General features: G+C 40.1%; 1 protein-coding gene across 5 annotated transcripts in view; it reads right to left on the bottom strand.

Annotated features, from left to right (window-relative positions):
* Nucleotides 1-19,895, bottom strand: part of LOC135464711 (titin-like) — a 110,321-nt gene that overhangs the window by 30,069 nt on the left and 60,357 nt on the right. For all 5 annotated transcript variants that reach the window (XM_064742215.1, XM_064742216.1, XM_064742218.1 and 2 more), the window contains one exon: nucleotides 13,055-18,016. In XM_064742215.1, the coding sequence (XP_064598285.1) occupies nucleotides 13,055-18,016 (4,962 nt within the window). The remainder of the gene's footprint in view (nucleotides 1-13,054; nucleotides 18,017-19,895) is intronic.

Here is a 19,895-nt window from a genome sequence, read left to right as displayed (position 1 = left end):
GTTGTGGTTTGAATTCAACTTCCACAACTTCCTTTTCTGGCAGAGGCTGCACTTCTTGCTCAACTACTTCCTCAGGCTGAGTTTTATCTATTTCTTCAAATATTTCCTCAGGCTGTTCTGGCATTATCTCCTCTTTTGTAGCTTCTTTGGTAAACTGTGTGATTTTAATTGTTTGCCTAAATGTTTCCACTGTTTCATCTTGTGAAGGGGCAATTTCAAATTCCACAGTTTCCCGTTCAGGCTGAAGTTCCATTTCTTCCTTAAATGTTTCTTCTTCCTCCGCCTCTATTGTTTCTTCAATCTCTTTTGTTACCTCAACTGTGTGTTCAAATGTGATTTCTTCCTCAGCAGGCTGTTCCGGTTTGAATTCAATCTCCACAACTTCCTGTTTTGGAAGAGGCTGTGGTTGGATTTCAATTTCCTCTTTGAAGGTTTCTTGAGTAACTTCATCTTCTGGAATTTCTTCAACCTCTTTGGTTACCTCCACTGTCTCTTCAAAGGTAGTTTCTTGCTCCGCAGGCTGTTCTGGTTTGAATTCAATCTCTACAACTTCTTCTTCTGGTTGAGGCTGTGGTTGAATTTCAATTTCCTCTTTGAAGGTTTCTTGAGTAACTTTATCTTCTGGAATTTCTTCCACCTCTTTGGTTACTTCCACTGTCTCTTCAAAGGTAGTTTCTTCCTCAGCAGGCTGTTCTGGTTTGAATTCAATCTCTACAACTTCATGTTCTGGTTGAGGCTGTGGTTGAATTTCAATTTCCTCTTTGAAAGTTTCTTGAGTAACTTCATCTTCTGGAATTTCTTCCACCTCTTTGGTTACTTCCACTGTCTCTTCAAAGGTAGTTTCTTCCTCAGCCGGCTGTTCCGGTTTGAATTCAATCTCTACAACTTCTTCTTCTGGTTGAGGCTGTGGTTGGATTTCAATTTCCTCTTTGAAGCTTTCCTCTGGCAATTCATCTTCTGGAATTTCTTCCACATCTTTGGTTACTTCAATGGTTTCTTCAACAGTGGTTTCTTCCTCAACGGGCTGTTGTGGTTTGAATTCAACTTCCACAACTTCCTTTTCTGGCAGAGGCTGGGCTTCTTCCTCAACTACTTCCTCAGGCTGAGTTTCATCTATTTCTTCAAATACTTCCTCAGGCTGTTCTGGCATTATCTCCTCTTTTGTAGCTTCTTTGGTAAACTGTGTGATTTTAATTGTTTGCCTAAATATTTCCACTGTTTCATCTTGTGATGGTGCAATTTCAAATTCCACAGTTTCACGTTCAGGTTGAAGTTCCATTTCTTCCTTAAATGTTTCTTCTTCCTCCTCGTCTACTGTTTCTTCAATTTCTTTCGTTATCTCAACCGTTTGTTCAAATGTGGTTTCTTCCTCAGCAGGCTGTTCTGGTTTGAATTCAATCTCCACAACTTCCTGTTTGGGTAGAGGCTGTGGTTGGATTTCAATTTCCTCTTTGAAGGCTTCTTGAGTAACTTCATCTTCTGGAATTTCTTCCACCTCTTTGGTTACTTCCACTGTCTCTTCAAAGGTAGTTTCTTCCTCAGCAGGCTGCTCCGGTTTGAATTCAATCTCTACAACTTCTTCTTCTGGTTGAGGCTGTGGTTGGATTTCAATTTCCTCTTTGAAAGTTTCTTGAGTAACTTTATCTTCTGGAATTTCTTCCACCTCTTTGGTTACTTCCACTGTCTCTTCAAAGGTAGTTTCTTGCTCCGCAGGCTGTTCTGGTTTGATATCAATCTCCACAACTTCTTGTTCTGGTTGAGGCTGTGGTTGGATTTCAATTTCCTCTTTGAAAGTTTCTTGAGTAACTTCATCTTCTGGAATTTCTTCCACCTCTTTGGTTACTTCCATTGTCTCTTCAAAGGTAGTTTCTTCCTCAGCAGGCTGTTCTGGTTTGAATTCAATCTCTACAACTTCTTGTTCTGGTTGAGGCTGTGGTTGGATTTCAATTTCCTCTTTGAAGGTTTCTTGAGTAACTTCATCTTCTGGAATTTCTTCAACCTCTTTGGTTACCTCCACTGTCTCTTCAAAGGTAGTTTGTTGCTCCGCAGGCTGTTCTGGTTTGAATTCAATCTCTACAACTTCTTCTTCTGGTTGAGGCTGTGGTTGGATTTCAATTTCCTCTTTGAAGATTTCCACTGGCAATTCATCTTCTGGAATTTCTTCCACATCTTTGGTTACTTCAATGGTTTCTTCAACAGTGGTTTCTTCCTCTACCGGCTGTTGTGGTTTGAATTCAACTTCCAAAACTTCCTTTTCTGGCAGAGGCTGGGCTTCTTCCTCAATTACTTCCTCAGGCTGAGTTTCATCTATTTCTTCAAATACTTCCTCAGGCTGTTCTGGCATTATCTCCTCTTTTGTAGCTTCTTTGGTAAATTGTGTGATTTTAATTGTTTGCCTAAATATTTCCACTGTTTCATCTTGTGATGGTGCAATTTCAAACTCCACAGTTTCACGTTCAGGCTGAAGTTCAATTTCTTCCTTAAATGTTTCTTCTTCCTCTTCCTCTACTGTTTCTTCAATCTCTTTTGTTATCTCAAATGTTTGTTCAAACGTGATTTCTTCCTCAGCCGGCTGTTCCGGTTTGAATTCAATCTCCACAACTTCCTGTTTTGGAAGAGGCTGTGGTTGGATTTCAATTTCCTCTTTGAAGGTTTCTTGAGTAACTTCATCTTCTGGAATTTCTTCAACCTCTTTGGTTACCTCCACTGTCTCTTCAAAGGTAGTTTCTTGCTCCGCAGGCTGTTCTGGTTTGAATTCAATCTCTACAACTTCTTCTTCTGGTTGAGGCTGTGGTTGAATTTCAATTTCCTCTTTGAAGGTTTCTTGAGTAACTTTATCTTCTGGAATTTCTTCCACCTCTTTGGTTACTTCCACTGTCTCTTCAAAGGTAGTTTCTTCCTCAGCAGGCTGTTCTGGTTTGAATTCAATCTCTACAACTTCATGTTCTGGTTGAGGCTGTGGTTGGATTTCAATTTCCTCTTTGAAAGTTTCTTGAGTAACTTCATCTTCTGGAATTTCTTCCACCTCTTTGGTTACTTCCACTGTCTCTTCAAAGGTAGTTTCTTCCTCAGCCGGCTGTTCCGGTTTGAATTCAATCTCTACAACTTCTTCTTCTGGTTGAGGCTGTGGTTGGATTTCAATTTCCTCTTTGAAGCTTTCCTCTGGCAATTCATCTTCTGGAATTTCTTCCACATCTTTGGTTACTTCAATGGTTTCTTCAACAGTGGTTTCTTCCTCAACGGGCTGTTGTGGTTTGAATTCAACTTCCACAACTTCCTTTTCTGGCAGAGGCTGGGCTTCTTCCTCAACTACTTCCTCAGGCTGAGTTTCATCTATTTCTTCAAATACTTCCTCAGGCTGTTCTGGCATTATCTCCTCTTTTGTAGCTTCTTTGGTAAACTGTGTGATTTTAATTGTTTGCCTAAATATTTCCACTGTTTCATCTTGTGATGGTGCAATTTCAAATTCCACAGTTTCACGTTCAGGTTGAAGTTCCATTTCTTCCTTAAATGTTTCTTCTTCCTCCTCGTCTACTGTTTCTTCAATTTCTTTCGTTATCTCAACCGTTTGTTCAAATGTGGTTTCTTCCTCAGCAGGCTGTTCTGGTTTGAACTCAATCTCCACAACTTCCTGTTTGGGTAGAGGCTGTGGTTGGATTTCAATTTCCTCTTTGAAGGCTTCTTGAGTAACTTCATCTTCTGGAATTTCTTCCACCTCTTTGGTTACTTCCACTGTCTCTTCAAAGGTAGTTTCTTCCTCAGCAGGCTGCTCCGGTTTGAATTCAATCTCTACAACTTCTTCTTCTGGTTGGGGCTGTGGTTGGATTTCAATTTCCTCTTTGAAAGTTTCTTGAGTAACTTCATCTTCTGGAATTTCTTCCACCTCTTTGGTTACTTCCACTGTCTCTTCAAAGGTAGTTTCTTGCTCCGCAGGCTGTTCTGGTTTGATATCAATCTCCACAACTTCTTGTTCTGGTTGAGGCTGTGGTTGGATTTCAATTTCCTCTTTGAAAGTTTCTTGAGTAACTTCATCTTCTGGAATTTCTTCCACCTCTTTGGTTACTTCCATTGTCTCTTCAAAGGTAGTTTCTTCCTCAGCCGGCTGTTCTGGTTTGAATTCAATCTCTACAACTTCTTCTGGTTGAGGCTGTGGTTGGATTTCAATTTCCTCTTTGAAGCTTTCCTCTGGCAATTCATCTTCTGGAATTTCTTCTACATCTTTGGTTACTTCAATGGTTTCTTCAACAGTGGTTTCTTCCTCAACGGGCTGTTGTGGTTTGAATTCAACTTCCACAACTTCCTTTTCTGGCAGAGGCTGGGCTTCTTCCTCAACTACTTCCTCAGGCTGAGTTTCATCTATTTCTTCAAATACTTCCTCAGGCTGTTCTGGCATTATCTCCTCTTTTGTAGTTTCTTTGGTAAATTGTGTAATTTTGATTGTTTTCCTAAATGTTTCCACTGTTTCATCTTGTGATGGTGCAATTTCAAATTCCACAGTTTCACGTTCAGGTTGAAGTTCCATTTCTTCCTTAAATGTTTCTTCTTCCTCCTCGTCTACTGTTTCTTCAATTTCTTTCGTTATCTCAACCGTTTGTTCAAATGTGGTTTCTTCCTCAGCAGGCTGTTCTGGTTTGAATTCAATCTCCACAACTTCCTGTTTGGGTAGAGGCTGTGGTTGGATTTCAATTTCCTCTTTGAAGGCTTCTTGAGTAACTTCATCTTCTGGAATTTCTTCCACCTCTTTGGTTACCTCCACTGTCTCTTCAAAGGTAGTTTCTTCCTCAGCAGGCTGCTCCGGTTTGAATTCAATCTCTACAACTTCTTCTTCTGGTTGAGGCTGTGGTTGGATTTCAATTTCCTCTTTGAAAGTTTCTTGAGTAACTTCATCTTCTGGAATTTCTTCCACCTCTTTGGTTACTTCCACTGTCTCTTCAAAGGTAGTTTCTTGCTCCGCAGGCTGTTCTGGTTTGATATCAATCTCCACAACTTCTTGTTCTGGTTGAGGCTGTGGTTGGATTTCAATTTCCTCTTTGAAAGTTTCTTGAGTAACTTCATCTTCTGGAATTTCTTCCACCTCTTTGGTTACTTCCATTGTCTCTTCAAAGGTAGTTTCTTCCTCAGCCGGCTGTTCCGGTTTGAATTCAATCTCTACAACTTCCTTTTCTGGTTGAGGCTGTGGTTGGATTTCAATTTCCTCTTTGAAGCTTTCTTTTGGCAATTCATCTTCTGGAATTTCTTCCACATCTTTGGTTACTTCAATGGTTTCTTCAACAGTGGTTTCTTCCTCAACGGTCTGTTGTGGTTTGAATTCAACTTCCACAACTTCCTTTTCTGGCAGAGGCTGGGCTTCTTCCTCAACTACTTCCTCAGGCTGAGTTTCATCTATTTCTTCAAATACTTCCTCAGGCTGTTCTGGCATTATCTCCTCTTTTGTAGCTTCTTTGGTAAATTGTGTAATTTTGATTGTTTGCCTAAATGTTTCCACTGTTTCATCTTGTGATGGTGCAATTTCAAATTCCACAGTTTCACGTTCAGGTTGAAGTTCAATTTCTTCCTTAAATGTTTCTTCTTCTTCCTCCTCCTCTATTGTTTCTTCAATCTCTTTTGTTATCTCAACTGTTTGTTCAAAAGTGCTTTCTTCCTCAGCCGGCTGTTCTGGTTTGAATTCAATCTCTACAACTTCTTCTTCTGGTTGAGGCTGTGGTTGGATTTCAATTTCCTCTTTGAAGCTTTCCTCTGGCAATTCATCTTCTGGAATTTCTTCCACATCTTTGGTTACTTCAAAAGTTTCTTCTACAGAGGCTTCTTCCTCAACGGACTCTTGTGGTTTGAATTCAACTTCCACAACTTCCTTTTCTGGTAGAGGCTGGACTTCTTCTTCAACTACCTCCTCAGGCTGAGTTTCATCTATTTCTTCAAATACTTCCTCAGGCTGTTCTGGCATTATCTCCTCTTTTGTAGCTTCTTTGGAAAATTGTGTGATTTTGATAGTCTGCCTAAATATTTCCACTGTTTCATCTTGTGATGGTGCAATTTCAAACTCCACAGTTTCACGTTCAGGCTGAAGTTCAATTTCTTCCTTAAATGTTTCTTCTTCCTCTACTGTGTCTTCAGTTTCTTTCGTTATCTCTACTGTTTGTTCAAATGTGGTTTCTTCCCCAGCAGGCTGTTCTGGTTTGAATTCAATCTCCACAACTTCCTGTTGGGGTAGAGGCTGTGGTTGGATTTCAATTTCCTCTTTGAAGGTTTCTTGAGTAACTTCATCTTCTGGAATTTTTTCTACCTCTTTGGTTACTTCCACTGTCTCTTCAAAGGTAGTTTCTTCCTCAGCCGGCTGTTCCGGTTTGAATTCAATCTCTACAACTTCCTCTTCGGGTTGAGGCTGTGGTTGAATTTCAATTTCCTCTTTAAAGGTTTCCTCTGGCAACTGATCTTCTGGAATTTCTTCCATATCTTTGGTTATTTCAATGGTTTCTTCAACAGTGGTTTCTTCCTCAACCGGCTGTTGTGGTTTGAATTCAACTTGCACAACTTCCTTTTCTGGCAGAGGCTGGGCTTCTTCCTCAACTACTACCTCAGGCTGAGTTTCATCTATTTCTTCAAATACTTCCTCAGGCTGTTCTGGCATTATCTCCTCTTTTGTAGTTTCTTTGGTAAATTGTGTAATTTTGATTGTTTGCCTAAATGTTTCCACTGTTTCATCTTGTGATGGTGCAATTTCAAATTCCACAGTTTCACGTTCAGGTTGAAGTTCAATTTCTTCCTTAAATGTTTCTTCTTCTTCCTCCTCCTCTATTGTTTCTTCAATCTCTTTTGTTATCTCAACTGTTTGTTCAAAAGTGCTTTCTTCCTCAGCCGGCCTGTTCGGTTTGAATTCAATCTCTACAACTTCTTGGTTCTGGTTGAGGCTGTGGTTGGATTTCAATTTCCTCTTTGAAGCTTTCCTCTGGTAATTCATCTTCTGGAATTTCTTCCACATCTTTGGTTACTTCAATAGTTTTCTTCTACAGAGGCTTCTTCCTCAACGGACTCTTGTGGTTTGAATTCAACTTCCACAACTTCCTTTCCTGGCAGAGGCTGCACTTCTTCCTCAACTACCTCCTCAGGCTGAGTTTCATCTATTTCTTCAAATACTTCCTCAGGCTGTTCTGGCATTATCTCCTCTTTTGTAGCTTCTTTGGTAAATTGTGTGATTTTGATAGTCTGCCTAAATATTTCCACTGTTTCATCTTGTGATGGTGCATTTCAAACTCCACAGTTTCACGTTCAGGCTGAAGTTCAATTTCTTCCTTAAATGTTTCTTCTTCCTCTACTGTTTCTTCAGTTTCTTTCGTTATCTCTACTGTTTGTTCAAATGTTGGTTTCATCCTCAGCAGGCTGTTCTGGTTTGAATTCAATCTCCACAACTTCTTGTTGGGGTAGAGGCTGTGGTTGGATTTCAATTTCCTCTTTGAAGGTTTCTTGAGTAACTTCATCTTCTGGAATTTCTTCCACCTCTTTGGTTACTTCCACTGTCTCTTCAAAGGTAGTTTCTTCCTCAGCAGGCTGTTCTGGTTTGAATTCAATCTCTACAACTTCTTGTTCTGGTTGAGGCTGTGGTTGGATTTCAATTTCCTCTTTGAAAGTTTCTTGAGTAACTTCATCTTCTGGAATTTCTTCCACATCTTTGGTTACTTCCATTGTCTCTTCAAAGGTAGTTTCTTCCTCAGCAGGCTGTTCCGGTTTGAATTCAATCTCTACAATTTCTTGTTCTGGTTGAGGCTGTGGTTGGATTTCAATTTCCTCTTTGAAAGTTTCTGGGGTAACGTCATCTTCTGGAATTTCTTCCACCTCTTTGGTTACTTCCACTGTCTCTTCAAAGGTAGTTTCTTTCTCAGCAGGCTGTTCTGGTTTGAATTCAATCTCTACAACTTCTTTTTCTGGTTGAGGCTGTGGTTGAATTTCAATTTCCTCTTTGAAGCTTTCCTCTGGTAATTCATCTTCTGGAATTTCTTCCACCTCTTTGGTTACTTCAATGGTTTCTTCAACAGTGGTTTCTTCCTCTACGGGCTGTTGTGGTTTGAATTCAACTTCCACAACTTCCTTTTCTGGCAGAGGCTGGGCTTCTTCCTCAACTACCTCCTCAGGCTGAGTTTCATCTATTTCTTCAAATACTTCCTCAGCCTGTTCTGGCATTATCTCCTCTTTTGTAGCTTCTTTGGTAAACTGTGTGATTTTAATTGTTTGCCTAAATATTTCCACTGTTTCATCTTGTGATGGTGCAATTTCAAACTCCACAGTTTCACGTTCAGGTTGAAGTTCCATTTCTTCCTTAAATGTTTCTTCTTCCTCCTCCTCTATTGTTTCTTCAGCCTCTTTTGTTATCTCAACTGTTTGTTCAAATGTGGTGTTTTCCTCAGCCGGCTGTTCCGCCTTGAATTCAATCTCTACAACTTCTTGTTCTGGTTGAGGTTTTGGTTGGATTTCAATTTCCTCTTTGAAAGTTTCTTGAGTAACTTCATCTTCTGGAATTTCTTCCACCTCTCTGGTTACCTCCACTGTCTCTTCAAAGGTAGTTTCTTCCTCAGCAGGCTGTTCTGGTTTGAATTCAATCTCTACAACTTCTTCTTCTGGTTGAGGCTGTGGTTGAATTTCAATTTCCTCTTTGAAAGTTTCTTGAGTAACTTTATCTTCTGGAATTTCTTCCACCTCTCTGGTTACCTCCACTGTCTCTTTAAAGGTAGTTTCTTCCTCAGCAGGCTGTTCTGGTTTGATATCAATCTCTACAACTTCTTGTTCTGGTTGAGGCTGTGGTTGAATTTCAATTTCCTCTTTGAAGGTTTCTTGAGTAACTTTATCTTCTGGAATTTCTTCCACCTCTCTGGTTACCTCCACTGTCTCTTCAAAGGTAGTTTCTTCCTCAGCAGGCTGTTCTGGTTTGAATTCAATCTCTACAACTTCTTGTTCTGGTTGAGGCTGTGGTTGAATTTCAATTTCCTCTTTGAAAGTTTCTTGAGTAACTTTATCTTCTGGAATTTCTTCCACCTCTCTGGTTACTTCCACTGTCTCTTCAAAGGTAGTTTCTTCCTCAGCAGGCTGTTCCGGTTTGAATTTAATCTCTACAATTTCTTGTTCTGGTTGAGGCTGTGGTTGGATTTCAATTTCCTCTTTGAAGGTTTCTTGAGTAACTTCATCTTCTGGAATTTCTTCCACCTCTTTGGTTACTTCCACTGACTCTTCAACACTGGTTTCTTCCTCAGCAGGTTGTTCTGGTTTGAATTCAATCTCTGCAGCTTCCTTTACAGGTTGAGGTTGGGGTTGGATTTTAATTTCGGCTTGAAACGTTTCTTCAGGGGCCTGAGGAGACAACAATTCCTTCTCCATTTCTTCCTTATCGGTTTTTTCGATAATGACTTCATCTTCGTCTTCCTGCAGTTCAGATGTGGGCTTTTCACCACCGACAGTAACTTCCATTTGGGTTTTTTCCACAGAAGGCAGATCCTTCTTCGAGGGAATTTCCATTTCTGCGCGATGTGTCTCATCTTCTTTTTCTTCGTTGTCTGTTATATCTAGCATAATAAACACCATCTATTTGGAAAACTTCTCATCCAAAACAATCGTGAAAGAATCTAGAAGTATATACAGACATGTTAATCTGTACAGCTAAAAGATATAGATCTATTCTATTTTTTCAACAAAACAGTAAGGAATAAGAGTGAAAGAACTTTTCGAGTGCCACAATAAGAAAGTAAGGTAGAAGTATAGGAAATCTACATTAAAGAAAAGGCATACACCTACCAGTACGCTTAATTCACTAAAGAAATATGAACTACAAAAAAAGTCTATTCTTTTTACTTCATCATGAACAACATTAATATCTTCGTTGCACTTGAAATTATTGTAGGTGGAGAGTGACGGCGAACAGAATTTTTGTGGTTATAATTCATTTTCTGTATACCCAAAGAAATGGGAAATTTCCAAAGCTGCCAGATAAATACTAATATTCGATTATTTTCAATACTTGATGGCCAAACTCGTTGTACGTTTCAGTAACCGTCCACATATTGTTTACAGAAGTTTTAACAACCACTGTGCAGCATTTAAAAATGCAAAGAAGACATTTGCTATTATAGACATAATCTTATATTGATGCATTCAAACAATGTGGCAGGATTGTGCACGACATATGATTAAATCTCTGAAATCAAAAGTGAAAGTGAATTAATGAAAGGTCCATAACATTAAAAGAAATCACTGTAACTCTATTTTGCAGTAATAAGAAATAAACAATATTACATGGTAATCTGAAACACTATGAAAACGCAAAAAAGCTACTCTTATTGCAGAAATGCAACAGCTAATGGAAGTGAAAGTTGACTATGGCCAGAAAAAGCAGATTATCAGTCAATGAATGATATAGTAATATTGTGTTGATGTGAATACATCTGTATTACACTAAAATTTTACGTTTATCTCAATATTGTTAATGCCTGGATTAAATGAACTTTCATCAACTTCAGTGTTCTGCGTTTTCAGCATGTGTCAGTGTACAAAATGAATAGGTTATGTGTCAGTGTACAAACTGAATAGTTTATGCTCTAATGCAGTCATTTAAGAACAGATAGCACTTGCATTTACGTTTAACAATCCCATATGCTGAAAAGTAAAATAATATCGTGCAAATGCAATTGATCCAGAAATGGATTAGATGAAATATTTATATCACAAAGTATAGTCGCATGTAACAGTCCATTAGAAATACAGTATGCAATGTATTAATATTTATAGCAAAGAATGTAAAAACAATCACAACAAAATAACACACAACATTCGACCCATGCTAAAACGATTTGGACATAATTCCTCATTGTCACTGAACAAACACGTCATTATTCCGCGTAATACAGAATGAAGGAATGATTATGGTTTAGAGCCACATCAGTGCCATATTGAAATGGCATCCGGATTAAAAAAACAAAGGTATTGGGTTCGTGTAACCGTCATATAATACTCGTTTTACCTTACAAACAGCGTATAATTTTCCGACAAACACTTCCGTGAGATACACTCAGCTTACACTCGATACGACGGCCATTAAATTGGGTTTTCGTCCTATGCCAGCACGTTTTTTTCTGGAGTTAACAGCTGTTTACTGGAATGTTGGAATGACTATTTAACTGAAGAATATGTTTGGAAACATTTTACGACAGCAGGTAAATTTAAAAAATACTTAGTACTCGGCATGTTTTGTAATGTAAATCAATAAAATGTTAGACGTGATTTCGAGTGTATAATGTATATCAGTATATGTACATTGTGTCGAGTCAGGAGTACAGAAGCTCTAACGTGTATTGTATGTAGTCAGGAGTACAGGAACTGTAACGTATATTGCCTGGAGTCAGGAGAACAGGAGCTGTAAGATACATTGTGTGGAGCCAGGAGACAGGAAGTGTAACGTATATTGTGTGGAGTCAGGAGTACAGGACCTGTAACTATATTGTGTGGAGTCAGGAGTACAGGACCTGTAACTATATTGTGTGGAGTCAGGAGTACAGGACCTGTAATGTATATTGTGTGGAGTCAGGAGTATAGGAGCTATAAGGTATACAGCAGCTGTAACGTACATGATGTGGGGTCAGGGTAGCGAAGCTTTCCCAATAGTTATGTTATTTCCTTGCTAAAATTCGTTATATGGTTTTTACAGGTTGTGTCGCTACGACATTAGGTGACTATTTTAAAAAGATAAGCCAAAAGCAAAAATATTTTGATGCTATTCTGTATAGATTTGGACTTGAAAGAATTTTCACCGAAAATTATATACATTTTCATAAAGGCGCTATATTTTAAAACAGTTTTACAGAAAATAAAACTTTAAATAAAATTAGACATCAAGAAATGCAGTGTTTTATGAAAGGTCCTGACATGTGCTTTAAAATGATTTTTGAAAAAAAAAAGAACTAAGACAATAACCATTTATACATGTTTTAAATCATTTACAGGCTTAGGTGATCATTTTCTAGCGTTACTATTTCTACTACACCTTAACGACTTGCTGGAGTCGTTATTTGATCACATTTCAATGAGGAATCCTTCCTTTCATTCTGTTGACTCAGGTTGAAGCTGTTTATTCAAACTGACCATAGTTTACACGCCGTTTTATCGCTTGATCCAAGCAAATCCGGCACAAATTTGAGTCATACCTTTACAAATTTAAGCAATTTCGGCACGAAGACATTCTGGAAAGAACTTAAATGATTCAGGCACAAATGTAAGCCTCCCCGGTACATGTTCACGCACTATGGTGACATAGATGAATGAACAAACAAGAATTGCAACAGCTTGATCCTGAATATACCAGAGCAACGTTTGTGGTTAATCAACGCACACATTTATAACCAAGGCTATGATAATTAAGTTAATCGCACAGTTCTGAAACAGACAATTTATGGCATTTAAAATGAGCAAAATCTTAGTGCTCGGTAACGTCAGAAAACTGGTTAGTATTCTCGTCAAATCAGTGGCTTTTCAGAATCACGTGACTTATGGAAAACCATGGGAAAATATTGTCGTTTGTCTTTGGAATCTTTTTCAAGTCAATGTCACAAATGAAAACCAGTGTGATGAACAAATGTCTATACGCCATGTTGGATTTCATTTCATTTATGCCTCTGTATTTACATTGATGATGTTAAAGAGAAGTGTTATTATTAAATTTACAAAAATTCGGAAGCTGAGAAATATTTAACGAGACCACTTTCATCAACCAACACATAATACTGCATGCACAACAACATCAATGTCCTTCACAAGCAAAATATAATGTATGAAAAGAAATTCATTTTAGTGCATAATTAATCTGGCAATAAAGAACGCAACAAACTGCTGAAAAAGAAAACATATTGTAAACGATAGTTAATGAGAAACCAAGCCTAGCGGTTTTGGAAATAATTGCACGTTGGATATACAACAATTCTAACATTCAAAATGCAAATTTGGTTTTTGTTTTCACTTCTAGCAAAGCGAAATTTGTGGTAAATAGGGTAGATGGGAAGCACACGAAAGATGAACTCCAAACCTGATATGTAGAGATCGGCAGATGTTCGGACTGTCCCTAACTCGTTCGTTGCTTGGCACTCGTACTCTCCTTCATCTTCCGGGAAGGTTTCCTGTATGATGAGACGGCAAGTCCCGTCGTCAGTCACAGTTATGTCATACACTGTTGTGTCTTGAATCACATCCCCGTCGAGAAGCCAGACGATTTCAGGCTGTGGAATACCGGTGACTTTACATTCAAAAGTGGCTGATTCACCTTCCCGTATCTCTAAAGGCTCCAGCTCTTTAACGAAAGACGGTGCTGACATGCCAACTTCGTGAACCTCTTTAATCACCTCCACCTCTTTTTCAGTAGACACTTCACGTATTTCTACTTCCTCAATGGGCACTTCCTCTTCTAAAGGCATCTCCTCTGGAGCTGTTACAGCTTCAACTGGGATTTCTTCAACAGCTTCACCTGTTACAACTTCCTCTTCCCCTATGGTAGTTTCAACAGTTTCTTCAATTTCAGTTTCAACCACTTGTTCTTCTTCAGGGGCTGCTTCTTCAGGAGCTGTTTCAGTTTCAACTGGGGTTTCTTCAACAGCCTCAGCCGTCACATCTTCCTCCTCTGTGACGGTAGTTTCAACAGTTTCTTCAATTTCAGTTTCCACCACTTGTTCTTCTTCAGGGGCTGTTTCTTCAGGAAGAGTCTCAGCTTCAACTGGGGTTTCTTCAACAGCCTCAGCTGTCACCACTTCCTCTTCTTTGATGGTGGTTTCAACAGTTTCTTCAATTTCAATTTCCACCACTTGTTCTTCTTCAGGGGCTGCTTCTTCAGGAGCAGTCTCAGCTTCAACTGGGGTTTCTTCAACAGCCTCGGCTGTCACCACTTCCTCTTCTGTGACGGTTGTTTCAACAGTTTCTTCAATTTCAGTTTCAACCACTTGTTCTTCTTCAGGGGCTGTTTCTTCAGGAGCTGTTTCAGCTTCAACTGGTGTTTCTTCAACAACCTCAGCTGTCACATCTTCCTCCACTGTGACGGTAGTTTCAACAGTTTCTTCAATTTCAGTTTCAACCACTTGTTCTTCTTCAGGGGCTGTTTCTTCAGGAGCTGTTTCAGCTTCAACTGGTGTTTCTTCAGCAACCTCAGCTGTCACATCTTCCTCCTCTGTGACGGTGGTTTCAACAGTTTCTTCAATTTCAGTTTCAACCACTTGTTCTTCTTCAGGGACTGCTTCTTCAGGAGCAGTCTCAGCTTCCACTGGGGTTTCTTCAACAACCTCAGCTGTCACATCTTCCTCTTCTGTGATGGTAGTTCCAACAGTTTCTTCAATTTCAGTTTCCACCACTTGTTCTTCTTCAGGGGCTGCTTCTTCAGGAGCTGTTTCAGCTTCAACTGGGGTTTCTTCAACAACCTCAGCTGTCACATCTTCCTCCTCTGTGACGGTAGTTTCAACAGTTTCTTCAATTTCAGTTTCAACCACTTGTTCTTCTTCAGGGGCTGCTTCTTCAGGAGCTGTTTCAGCTTCAACTGGGGTTTCTTCAACAGCCTCGGCTGTCACAACTTCCTCTTCTGTGGTGGTGGTTTCAACAGTTTCTTCAATTTCAGTTTCAACCACTTGTTCTTCTTCAGGGGCTGCTTCTTCAGGAGCAGTCTCAGCTTCAACTGGTGTTTCTTCAACAACCTCAGCTGTCACATCTTCCTCCTCTGTGATGGTAGTTTCAACAGTTTCTTCAACTTCAGTTTCAACCACTTGTTCTTCTTCAGGGGCTGCTTCTTCAGGAGCAGTCTCAGCTTCAACTGGGGTTTCTTCAACAGCCTCGGCTGTCACCACTTCCTCTTCTGTGATGGTGGTTTCAACAGTTTCTTCAATTTCAGTTTCAACTACTTGTTCTTCTTCAGGGGCTGCTTCTTCAGGAGCTGTTTCAGCTTCAACTGGTGTTTCTTCAACAACCTCAGCTGTCACATCTTCCTCCTCTGTGACGGTAGTTTCAACAGTTTCTTCAATTTCAGTTTCAACCACTTGTTCTTCTTCAGGGGTTGCTTCTTCAGGAGCAGTCTCAGCTTCAACTGGTGTTTCTTCAACAGCCTCGGCTGTTACAACTTCCTCCTCTGTGATGGTAGTTTCAACAGTTTCTTCAACTTCAGTTTCCACCACTTGTTCTTCTTCAGGGGCTGCTTCTTCAGGAGCAGTCTCAGCTTCAACTGGGGTTTCTTCAACAGCCTCGGCTGTCACCACTTCCTCTTCTGTGATGGTGGTTTCAACAGTTTCTTCAATTTCAGTTTCAACTACTTGTTCTTCTTCAGGGGCTGCTTTTTCAGGAGCTGTTTCAGCTTCAACTGGTGTTTCTTCAACAACCTCAGCTGTCACATCTTCCTCCTCTGTGACGGTAGTTTCAACAGTTTCTTCAATTTCAGTTTCAACCACTTGTTCTTCTTCAGGGACTGCTTCTTCAGGAGCAGTCTCAGCTTCAACTGGGGTTTCTTCAACAACCTCAGCTGTCACATCTTCCTCCTCTGTGACAGTAGTTTCAACAGTTTCTTCAATTTCAGTTTCAACCACTTCTTCTTCTTCAGGGGCTGCTTCTTCAGGAACAGTCTCAGCTTCAACTGGGGTATCTTCAACAACCTCAGCTGTCACATCTTCCTCCTCTGTGACGGTAGTTTCAACAGTTTCTTCAACTTCAGTTTCAACCACTTGTTCTTCTTCAGGGGCTGCTTCTTCAGGAAGAGTCTCAGCTTCAACTGGGGTTTCTTTAACAGCCACGGCTGTCACCACTTCCTCTTCTGTGACAGAGGTTTCAACACTTTCGTCAATTTCAGTTTCAACCACTTGTTCTTCTTCAGGGGCTGTTTCTTCAGGAGCTGTTTCAGCTTCGACTGGTGTTTCTTCAACAGCCTCAGCTGTCACATCTTCCTCCTCTGTGACAGTAGTTTCAACAGTTTCTTCAATTTCAGTTTCAACCACTTGTTCTTCTTCAGGGGCTGCTTCTTCAGGAGCAGTCTCAGCTTCAACTGGGGTTTCTTCAACAGCCTCGACTGTTACCACTTCCTCTTCTGTGGAGGTGGTTTCAACAGTTTCTTCAATTTCAGTTTCAACCACTCGTTCTTCTTCAGGGGCTGCTTCTTCAGGAGCAGTCTCAGCTTCAACTGGGGTTTCTTCAACAGCCTCAGCTGTCACCACTTCCTCTTCTGTGACAGAGGTTTCAACAGTTTCTTCAATTTCAGTTTCAACCACTTGTTCTTCTTCAGGGGCTGCTTCTTCAGGAGCTGTTTCAGCTTCAACTGGGGTTTCTTCAACAACCTCAGCTGTCACATCTTCCTCCTCTGTGACGGTAGTTTCAACAGTTTCTTCAATTTCAGTTTCAACCACTTGTTCTTCTTCAGGGGCTGCTTCTTCAGGAGCAGTCTCAGCTTCAACTGGGGTTTCTTCAACAGCTTCAGCTGTCACATCTTCCTCCTCTGTGATGGTAGTTTCAACAGTTTCTTCAATTTCAGTTTCCACTACTTGTTCTTCTTTAGGGGCTGCTTCTTCAGGAGCAGTCTCAGCTTCAACTGGGGTTTCTTCAACAGCCTCAGCTGTCACGTCTTCCTCTTCTGTGACAGTAGTTTCAACAGTTTCTTCAACTTCAGTTTCAACGATTTGTTCTTCTCCAGGAGCTGCTTCTTCAGGAGCTGTTTCAGCTTCAACTGGGGTTTCTTCAACAACCTCAGCTGTCACATCTTCCTCCTCTGTGACGGTAGTTTCAACACTTTCTTCAATTTCAGTTTCAACCACTTGTTCTTCTTCAGGGGCTGTTTCTTCAGGAGCTGTTTCAGCTTCAACTGGGGTTTCTTCAACAACCTCAGCTGTCACATCTTCCGCCTCTGTGACGGTAGTTTCAACAGATTCTTCAACTTCAGTTTCAACAATTTGTTCTTCAGGAGCTGCTTCTTCAGGAGCTGTTTCAGCTTCAACTGGGGTTTCTTCAACAACCTCAGCTGTCACATCTTCCTCCTCTGTGACGGTAGTTTCAACAGTCTCTTCAATTTCAGTTTCAACCACTTGTTCTTCAGGGGCTGTTTCTTCGGGAGCTGTTTCAGCTTCAACTGGGGTTTCTTCAACAACCTCAGCTGTCACATCTTCCTCCTCTGTGACAGTAGTTTCAACAGTTTCTTCAATTTCAGTTTCAACCACTTGTTCTTCTTCAGGGGTTGCTTCTTCAGGAGCTGTTTCAGCTTCAACTGGGGTTTCTTCAACAGCCTCAGCTGTCACATCTTCCTCCTCTGTGACGGTAGTTTCAACAGTTTCTTCAATTTCAGTTTCAACCACTTGTTCGTCTCCAGGGGCTGCTTCTTCAGGAGCAGTCTCAGCTTCAACTGGGGTTTCTTCAACAACCTCGGCTGTCACCACTTGCTCTTCTGTGATGGTGGTTTCAACAGTTTCTTCAATTTCAGTTTCAACCACTTGTTCTTCAGGGGCTGCTTCTTCAGGAGCTGTTTCAGCCTCAACTGGTGTTTCTTCAACAGTCTCGGCTGTCACCACTTCCTCTTCTGTGATGGTGGTTTCAACACTTCCTTCAACTTCAGTTTCAACCACTTGTTCTTCTTCAGGGGCTATTTCTTCAGGAGCTGTTTTAGCTTCAACTGGGGTTTCTTCAACAACCTCAGCTGTCACATCTTCCTCCTCTGTGATGGTAGTTTCAACAGTTTCTTCAACTTCAGTTTCAACGATTTGTTCGTCTTCAGGGACTACCTCTTCAGGAGCAGTTTCAGCTTCAACTGGGAAATCAGCCACGGCCTCAGTTGTCACTTCTTCCTCTTGTGTAGTTTCAGGTTGCACTTCTTCTTTCTCCGGCTGCTCAAACACAACCTCTTCAGAAATCTGTTCCTCCCCTGCCAGAACCTCACTTTCGATGAGAGTTTTCTGTACATCTGTGGTTGCAGTTTCTTCTACGGAAGATTCAACAGTTTCTACAGAAACGTCAAAAGCTTTCGTGGCCTCAGTCTCAGGTAGTTCTTCTGTAAAAAGTGAACAAAAAATTATGAATGACAAGAGTTTTACTTATTTTTGTGAAAATTTTATATATATATATATATATATATATATATATATATATATATGAGGATTAGGATTTAACGACTAATGCTTAGTTTGGTGTTACCTTTCAATGAAACCTTAACAACCTTTCCCAACCTTTCCCATTTCTTTTTTTTTTTGGTCGAGCAATATTCATGCATGTTAAAGACAAAGAGTCCACAAGAAAACAAATCGACAGTCATTTAGCAAGCTCTTCATGCTTCTTACACAATGAAAATCACAAGAGCTTTCCCATTGTTTTAAGGACTGAAATTTCATTGATTACTTCTTTATTTGATAGTTGTTTTATCACTATTGAAACTGCTTTATATGGTTTTATATCGAAAACACGAAAAGCTCTCTGTTCCAGGTGGAAATAACATTTGATGGGACTTAAAAGGTGAAAGACGACATTCTGCATAGCTGGGAGACACAACCCTACCAAAATTACAAATGCTCAATTAAACTTCAACATTTACTTGTAAAACTTGTCTTTAGCCTTTTGTGGTTTTTCTTTGGCAGACCTAATACTATAATGACAAATGACAAATGTCAAATTGGACAGACGCACCACAACTATGAAACAGTATACACCTCACGTCACCCTCTCCTCATTCCCGCCAACTAATTCAGCTCCAGAACTAAACGTCCCACACATCTCCATGGTAGCCTCAACCCCTCACCACCCCTTTCCCATTTTACCCACTCATCTTTTCATAGCCTCAAAAATAGCCAAGGTCAAAGGTCAACTTTATTTTGGCAGTTGAGGACAGTCTGTGTAACACGAAAATAAAACAAGCTCTCTTGTAGATATATAGCCCTGAACTATCATCACAGCTAGCACCGCAAGTGTTCTTCTGCCTTCAGGGTATATAACAGCTTATCTTTACCCCTGGGTTTGCAGACAGAGACAGCATTATTCTACCTACTTAACATTTACGTATTTTGTTCCCAGCACGATGCCACGTGGACTGTTTTTGCACCCTGATGATATCACCCCAGGTCTGCCATATGGTAACATTTATCTTGGCAGTCTGGCCTCCTCGAGATATTTATTAACGCACAAGCTTTGATGCTGTAGTATTTGTGAACACACTGTTACACTCTCGTGGCTAGGTTTTTTCACTCTTCCAAAAACAACATTTACCACTTATGTCACTTCATCATGCCGAGCTCATAAATCATGAGCAGATGTTACAGACTGTATCTGCCACAAAATCTGCCCCAAATTAAATACTGGTAATATTAACAAACTTATTAAATTTCTTCTGTGTCATGTTTCAAAATCGGCTATCACTAAATCTGTTTATGATCATGAGAACATTTAAGCCAAGTAGAAAAAAAGTATTGATACCATATTACAAAAAATGTAATAGTTTCAGAGAGGATTTTCGAGGATTGCCTTGGACACCTTCCTTTCACTTTTATGAAAAAATTATGGGGGAGTTTCTTCAAAAATACATAAAGAAACTGTCAGAAATAGGCATTATTTACTAACTAAAAGAAAAGATACCCAATTCAATTATGTGTCATTTCAATAAATTGCTCAGTTCTGAATTCTGTCAATAAAACCTCTCAAGTCATCTTTTTCCAAACAGCATTAAGTGCGTCAGCATGACTGCTAATTTCTTACTTTCGCACCTGAACGAATGTATACAAACGAGATAATGTTTGCGACAACACGAAAAACTGGACCAAGCTCTGGAGAACAACCCTATAGAGGAGAATACGCCGTACTTGAACAAGTCCATGAAAATTAGAGTATTAAAGCATTCCGCTTAGTGTTCGATACCGACCCAAACAAATCCCCTTCTATTAACC

This window comes from Liolophura sinensis, chromosome 4 (genome assembly GCF_032854445.1).
Source record: "Liolophura sinensis isolate JHLJ2023 chromosome 4, CUHK_Ljap_v2, whole genome shotgun sequence".
Classification (NCBI taxonomy): Eukaryota; Metazoa; Mollusca; class Polyplacophora; order Chitonida; family Chitonidae; genus Liolophura; species Liolophura sinensis.
This window is presented reverse-complemented; position numbering and strand designations above follow the sequence as displayed.